The following is an 8,222-nucleotide window of genomic DNA, read 5'->3' as shown; positions in this document are numbered from 1 at the left end:
CCACGCTCAGTAATACTTCTTGTGCAAAAGTAAAAAGAAAAACATAGGTGCAAAGACAAGTTGATACTTGCAAAAACAGCAACATCAAAATTTCAAGAATATTATATTTTTTAAATTCCATGAGCTGATAAAATGTGCACAAATGCTAGGGAGTAAAGATACCCTCATTTAAAATGATGCACATTTTTAAATCTAGAATTTACTTTGAAAATGAGTTGTAGATTCCAATATTATGTAACATTTTCAAGAAAACACTAAAATTCACATAGTTTATAGTGCAATAATAACACCTCAAAAAATTACCTGTTATCTCTCGGACTGTCCGAAAGACATTCAGTTTCTCTGGATCTATGGCTTCAATTGCATTGTAAGGGTCCCTAAAAAAAAATCAAGACATAGAGTCAAATTTAAAATTAAATAAAGTAAAAAAAATATAAGAAATGTGACAAGTTATTTCATTCAAATTGAATTTTAATTAGCAATAGGAAGGCTAGCAATGTCTTGTCCAAATTTTTCTACACTAGCTATGGAAGGGGATCAAAAGGTGCTTTCGAGATGGTTTTTATGACATAGAACGGGAGTTCTTCATCAAAGGTTATTCCAGATCTATCTTGAAGAAATCTCCAAATATAATAAGTCCATTTCCAAACATTTTATTTTATTTTGCCTTTAAAATTTATTCTTAATTGGAGAAATATACTCTGCAAATAAATTATGTTTTGGTGAGAACAACTGCCTTTTGGGTTCCTCAAAGCATTCTAAACCACTAAAAGCACCTGTAATTTCTTAAGAAGGATAAAAACAAACACATAAAGTCAACTTTTTTGCTGTATCTTTACATTTATCTATTAGTGAATTTTCATAGTATTTGTAATATTGTATGAAAGTTACTCCATATAAATTATTTAGAGTGATCTCGTTCCTATCCGGCTTATTTATATTCAGTTTTATAACATAGGAACTATTTGCCTCCATCTATAGGAATCATACTATCATTTGAAAACAAAATTTACAACAAATTTAATGATATTCATAAGGTATTGTAAATTTTTGAGATTTTTAAAAATACCATCTTCTGATACATAAATATATTTGTAATTATTGTTTACATATACATATATGTATATATACATATGTATGCCTTGTCTTTTAAAACTGAGCATAAAATATATTTTAAAATTAAACATTTAATGGAATATTTTCGGAGATTTTTATATTAGAAAAAAGTTTTTCAGGTGTAATATATTGACCATACAAAATAATTGCATACTTGAATATTAAGCCAAACATAAACCTAATAATACCAAATACTTCTCAGTAATTCAAGCAATGCTTTCAGTTTTTTAAGGAATATATAGTGTTTTTAATGTAATAAAAGCTTTAAAAGACATTCTGTGCTATCTTGAGCATGTAGAGACCTCACGTGATTTTTTCATTGGCCACTTCTCCAAGAGAGATCAAACCTTCTAAGAACAGTGAACTTTTTAGGCTTTTTTAAGAAACGTGTATTCACCTATAGTAATCAATTGAGTTTTATTCTGGTGTGGGTGTCTGCTGTTTCATCAATCTTTCAGAATGCTTTTGTGTGTAGGGGGAGAAAATAAGCACTAGGGTATAGTGGTCCACTGAATACAGTTTTTTTTTTAATAGGGTAATCAATTGAGGTGCTTCAGAATCCCCTAAAAGATAAGCAAATGGACTTCTTTTTCAGAATCCCCTAAAAGATAAGCAAATGGACTTCTGTCTTCTGAGTCTGAATCCATTGGTATCTATTCATCCTATCCTTAGAACCTTGGAAAGAATCTCTAGTAATTCCAGCAAACTTGGTATCTGGAACCACCTGGTACTGGCTCTTTTAACTTGATTCATCAGGATGTTCTTCTACACTGTGAACCATCCTATATCTTTAAAGAAAAAAACCCAATCTTAAATTACTTTTCAAACTAAGAAGTGCCATTGATACAATGTATGACTAATTTAACATGGCTTGGAGAAACATTATAAATGAGTTTCCCTATAATTCACACATAAACAAGATTTTCTTCAACGTGACATAAAGATCTCTCGAAGGCTTAATGCCTAAATTAAATGTTCAGGGAAACTTATTACATTTATAACTGAAGATATATGGAACAAATGACCATGCTTTTGATGAATAAGAAGCAAAAAAATTAAATTCACCATGTGGGAAAATTCTTGTTGCTATCCTATTCTAATGTGTAAAGCTTGTATATGCAGAAGAAATATTAGCTCTATAGTAGTAGAATGAGCTTTCGATATTTGTTTTTTGATGAAAAGCAGTGTATAGAACAGCTCTGTTCATATAATCAAATATTCTGCGATTATTGGGAAACACTCAAAACTCAGGGCAAGCACACAATAATGGGGCTAGTTCCAGTCTTTACTGAGAACATGTCCAGGTTGCCAGGAATGAAATGAATTCTGGACTGTTCATATGAAGCCCAACAAACCACAAAATTTTATATATTTAATTTTAGAGATTCAGGACTCTCATAATATAAGTTGACAGAATCTCACTTACCAACTTCAAAGTACCTCTAGCAGGTTTCATTCTATAGTCACTTGAAATACACAGTACTGTAAAATCCAGGACTTTCCTAGCTAAATTCAGAGCCATGAGCAAGAACATTCATTGTGTTTGGTGATCCATTATAAAGCTCAGCATAGAGAAAGAGAAACATATTTTCACAATTCCATTGAAATCTATTTTTTCACTCAACCCATTATCATTTTTCCATTGTCTACCATCATTGTAGTCTATCATCTAAGTATTTTCTTGTCAGTGTCTCATTGTGACTCAGCATGGGCAAGCTTATTTGGAGAGCATTTTGTTGCTCTAAGCACATGTATATAAACAATGTCAAAATGACAAGACATAAAAGGGGATTATTCCTATGAATAACCCTAAATACTGAGTTTTGCCTGCAGTTTCCATGCTAAATAAGGAAATAAGAATGCCTAGTCTAATTGTGGCAATGGCATTTTTATGCTATAAAATAAACACTTTCTCTTATTTCTTCTTTAAATTATGACTAGAGAATTAAAATCACTTTATAAAATTATGTATACAGGTAGGCTATCTCATCCATGATTTTCATTTCAGAATTAAAAAAGAAGTATTAAAATGATTAATGTATAAGAATGGATGTTGGGACGGATTGGGCTGAAAACTACTTGTCTAATGCAATTCATGAAATTGTTTTCGAATTTTTCCCAACACTGTTGGACTTGAGGCCAATTCATTTATTATGTATATGTGGAATCAGGAAATGTGAATCAAGTGCTTATGTCTTATTTCTCAGAAGACACTGTTAACATGATATGATCTATAATTTACGGTAATACCTGGTTTCAAAGATAGTTAAAATGTGGATATATTGTTTTATTTACTGTCACATACTTATTAAATTATATAGATGCATCTAAATATTGACCCAAGTGTCCTACCCAATATGGCCAAGGAAGGAGAGATGGCAATGGAAATGGATTTGGAGAGCCAATGGGGACTATGGTAAATTTGATTGATTATGTCCCATCTCAAAAGGCCTAGTAAAACCCAGCTCAAACAGATCATTGCCATGTGAGAATGTGACCTAAGAGTAACCAAGTCCACATATATATTTTTTTAAAAGTTAGAAATTTTGATTTTCTTTTTTCAAAAAATTGCTTCTTAGACCAAATATAACATATCTGGGGAAGAAAGTGCATAGATATCATTACAGTATCTGGCATAGACACATGTTAAAAGCTATATTTTAAAGTAAAGAAATGTTTTATACAGTAAGACCTACAGTAATTTATTTAAATAGAAAGAAACAATTTTTTTTTATTTCTCTTGCTGTTCCTATTTGGGCATATTTATTCAAGTGTGTTAAATTATTTTGCTTCTAGAAATTATGTGATATATGTTTAGAGTAAGATTTTGAATTAGAATATGTGAGTGATACTCTTTATTTGTAGCCCATAGCAATAATATTTAGAGATTAAGTGGTAATATAGACAAATAGATAAAATATAAAGTAAAAATATTGACATTTCTATTGCAATTGAATGAATACAAATTTGGTTGTTTTCTCAGTTAAAACCAGCAGGTGGTTCTATAATGAAGAAGGCCAGAAATGTTATAATTTTTATTACTAAAATGAAATTAATTTACTAGTTCTCTTACAATAGTACTAACTCCTCAACTTAAGAAAAAAGAGAAAAAAGATATATCAGGGCAAACAGAAGTTCTGAAAACTCAGGACAATTTCAACTTCTTGATTTTTTTTTCTGTGAAATACATTTTTGAAGAAATATTAATTTATGTTTTCTTAAACTAATTGATTACAAATTTGATATAAATTCCTTATTTCACCTTTTGACATTGTTTCTCTAAACATGCAAAAATATGTCAGACTTGCTAAAATCTATGGATTTAATGAGAATATTCTATAAATACATTTTGACATATATAAATTTATATTTTTGAATCTAAGTAGTCATCAATTTCATAATCCAGATGTGTCCCAAACTTTGATTTACTATAACTGCTGGTGAAATCTGTCATTTGATTTTGTTGTACAAGAGCATTCATATAGGATGGTACTCTTCTAGGATTCAAAAGAATTCAAACGAACAAAGCTGAAGACTCTTTAAGCGTTGTCTACACTTTGTAAAATAATTTTCTGTAAAAATTAAATACTGACCCGTGAATACCAGTGACAAGAAAGATCAAATTCCCATTGATTTTGGTGCAGTTTACGAATTTGTCAATGTTACTGGAATCCACAGTCTGTGCTGACATCAATGATCCTGTGCCAATGCCGTCACAAGCTGTGGAAACAAGACTCATAGTCAGGAAATTGAGAAATGTCTTTTTAGTCAATAAAGCATTGCTTTTTCATTATAAGATAACAGTATTTTTTCATTATAAAATGAAAAAATTTCATCGTAAGAAATAAATTGCTTTCTAACAAATAAAATAATAATTGATTATTACTTTAAAAGTAGTAACCTTTACTACTTGGCCTGTTTTAAAATACTGTCCCTGCATTATCCTCTAGTGAACACGATGCATAAGAATTCTATTTTAAATCGAGACCTAGTATATACACACAACAGATACATAACTAAAACAAAACTTTCAACAATCAACACTTACTCATACTACATAAAATCACCTATTTTCTAATCCAGCTTAAAATATAATTTTTAAAACTTTTTAAATGCTGGTCACTCAAAATAATTTCACAGCCTATTGATAGTCTACAACTCACAGTTTTAAAAACACTGATCTAATTAACTATATATATATATACGTATGTATATATATACGTGTATATGTACATATATACGTATATATATACATACGTATGTATGTACATATATACGTATATATACGTATGTGTGTATATATGTATGTGTGTATATATATATGTGTATATATATACGTATATATGTGTATATATATACGTATATATATACTGATGACATGAGCTGTAAACAGAATGAAGAGACATTCAAAATTTTATATTGAAATTGAGTATCATCTTTGCTGTCTGAAGGCTCTACTTAAAACACATATACACACACGATTCAAAAATGTGGGGGGGGGAGAGAGAAAAAGAGAGAGAAGGAGGGAGGGAGAGAAAGTAGTCTAAAAGTAAGTGTAGTTTGCTCTTTTTAAAGGCAGTTCTTGATACTTTGGAAAGCTTAATAATATTCGGTAAATTTGTACTGAATTTTTGTCTTGCTTAATTTAAGTTTCATTCCAGTGAAGAATTTGAGCAACATAGCCGGAAGGTATTTCTTCCTTCACTAAAATTCTAGAACATAAATTATCTGTGCTATTTAACACTTATGGTAAATGTCCTTGTCATTTCATATATCTTATCTTTCGAATGTTTTTTAAGACCTGGAGAGTAAATGTCATGTTGCATCTCTCTTCGTAACCCTCTTTACACATAGCAGATTGTTTTGTATACAGTGGCAACCAACTAATATGTGTTCTTGATGCTAAAATAACCATGTGAACCATTGTTGTGTGCATATCTTCTAGGATTTGCTGCACGTAGAATAAAATGCAGCTTTATTTCTGAGTTCCTATTAAAGTTAACTCAGAGTGTTATCTGCATCACTTTAGCATATATCATTTGAAACCAACAATACACACTGTACAACAGTTGATACTTTAGAGAACGGTTCATAGTCACAGAAAAGTGTGTATGGGAAGGTTTGGTTGGAGGAGTTTTGCGTTCTGAGAGGTTTAGTCAGCCTAACAAAAAGTGAATGAAACATTTCAGTACAGGCCCCTGTTCCAGCCTAAATAATCTCAGCTATTACTCACCTTTTGGGCAAATATCAGTGCAAGGTTTACACATTTTAATTCCATTTTCTTCTACTTCCATCTTGGAACTAGGACAGGCACGCACACAAGAACTAGAATCAACCACAAAATTATCTGATAAAAAAAAAAAAAGGTAAAATTAGCAATAATGCTGATATTTGGCAAACAAGTTTAAAACGAAATATTTTAAGGTGTGAAAATGATTAACATCATTGATAATATATATGTATCTTTCCCTAAAACAATTCTCTGTCTAAATATCACGCCCTGAAAAAGCATCTAAGATCGTCCACATTTGAATCTAAGGGCAGCGTGTGTTAACAACCAGCACTTGCTTGATGACTACACCACATCCTAAACTGGCCCCCAAGATAGAGTGAATTTCTTTTATAGACTTAGGAAACTACATGACATTTACTTTGTGTTTTTCAATAGTTTCACTTCATTTCATGTCATGATGCAAGTCTGAAGTCTAAAATACTTCAAGTTCCATGAAGCACAAATGAAACCGAGGTTAAACTGCCTTGGATCAAGAGAGTGCACTTTCAGAAGGAAATGTTTAAAATGTGTTCCATTTTTCAATGGAATGCCATAGAAACTGTCCCATAGCTTTATGTGAAAAAACAAAATGAAATGTGAAAGGGCAGCACTTTAGGAAAGGTAAACTAAATAAATCAGGAATATCTAATTACTTGACACATTGGTACAATGTTTAGAAGTCCAGTCATCTAGAATGTGCCAGAACATTCTTTCTCAAGAAAAGGACACATTATTGATTTAAAGGCTTCCATAATGAAGAGAAAACACAATTACTGCTAGTCCACTTTGGATTTTGAAGGCAGTATCCTTCCATGTCTAGGAATACTGCTTCTGGCCTAGTATTCAGTGATATGGAAGACTTCTGGCCTTGAAGGGGGCCCAGAGCAGAAAAAAACATATGGTGCAGGTCTAGATTGAGATGCAAGGGATTCTGCTAGTTGGGTCATAAAACCCAAGAGGTCCTAAGAAACCAGAAGTATCTATGGTGGGAAAATATGCCATATGGAGTCATGGCAAGTCCCAACTGGAAATTCACATCAGAGACCTCTAGGACTCCAGAGATAAGCCATGCCATCTGTAGCATAGAATTCAACACCATTTAACAAATCGCTCCTGACATGCTTCTGGGTCTTAGTGGAGATAGAGCACCTATCCATAGGTCATTGATTGATCTTGTAGCCAGACTTGCCCATCATAAACAAGGTTTTCTTAGAATCACGATGCCATAATGTTGTGATAACAGGTCTGACAGCAATCCATTGTAAGACGAAAGCAGTAGATTTAGGATTAGATATAAACAGTGGCAGAGGCACAAGTAAACTACATAAGCAGGTGGTCCAGACCTACATGTCATCTATCATTGTGCTGGCACCTCCCACTCAGCTCCTACCTGTGGCTGCATCCTTATTGCTACATCCAAGAGATGATGCAGCACTTATGACAAGCTGATAGAGGAAGACAGACACTAAGCTTGGTAGGTGAGTGCTAGTAGCCGAAAATAAATGGCAGCTGCCCTGCAGCCTCACTAAGGAGTGGACTTGAAAAATAGTCACAAGGAAAAATCCTACTAATGAGCATAGTTCTGGGTGGTGCAAACGATCATTTACTTTGTATGGACGTGACCTGAGCTTAGAATAAATATAGATTCATGCACAGTGGCTTGTCATGGGAGAAGAAATACTGGAAAATCTGGAATTGAAGGGAATCTAGGGTAGAGGGGTATGTACGAATGCATGAGAGTGGACACAAGGTATAAATATGTTTGTATTCCACGTAAGGAGGCACTTAGATGAGACTGCATCGAAGCCTCAGTCCACTTCCTTTCCTTCCCCGA

The 8,222-nt window shown here is 32.5% G+C and overlaps 1 protein-coding gene across 1 annotated transcript in view; it reads right to left on the bottom strand.

Annotated features, from left to right (window-relative positions):
* The window catches only part of ERBB4 (erb-b2 receptor tyrosine kinase 4), a 1,016,037-nt gene that overhangs the window by 275,869 nt on the left and 731,946 nt on the right, over nt 1-8,222 (bottom strand). Inside the window, exons 8-10 of the mRNA XM_011358660.2 lie at nt 6,350-6,463; nt 4,710-4,836; nt 304-377 (exon numbers count right to left, since the gene is read on the bottom strand). Of these exons, the coding sequence (XP_011356962.1) occupies nt 304-377; nt 4,710-4,836; nt 6,350-6,463 (315 nt within the window). The remainder of the gene's footprint in view (nt 1-303; nt 378-4,709; nt 4,837-6,349; nt 6,464-8,222) is intronic.

This window comes from Pteropus vampyrus, unplaced genomic scaffold (assembly GCF_000151845.1).
Source record: "Pteropus vampyrus isolate Shadow unplaced genomic scaffold, Pvam_2.0 Scaffold42, whole genome shotgun sequence".
NCBI lineage: Eukaryota > Metazoa > Chordata > Mammalia > Chiroptera > Pteropodidae > Pteropus > Pteropus vampyrus.
This window is presented reverse-complemented; position numbering and strand designations above follow the sequence as displayed.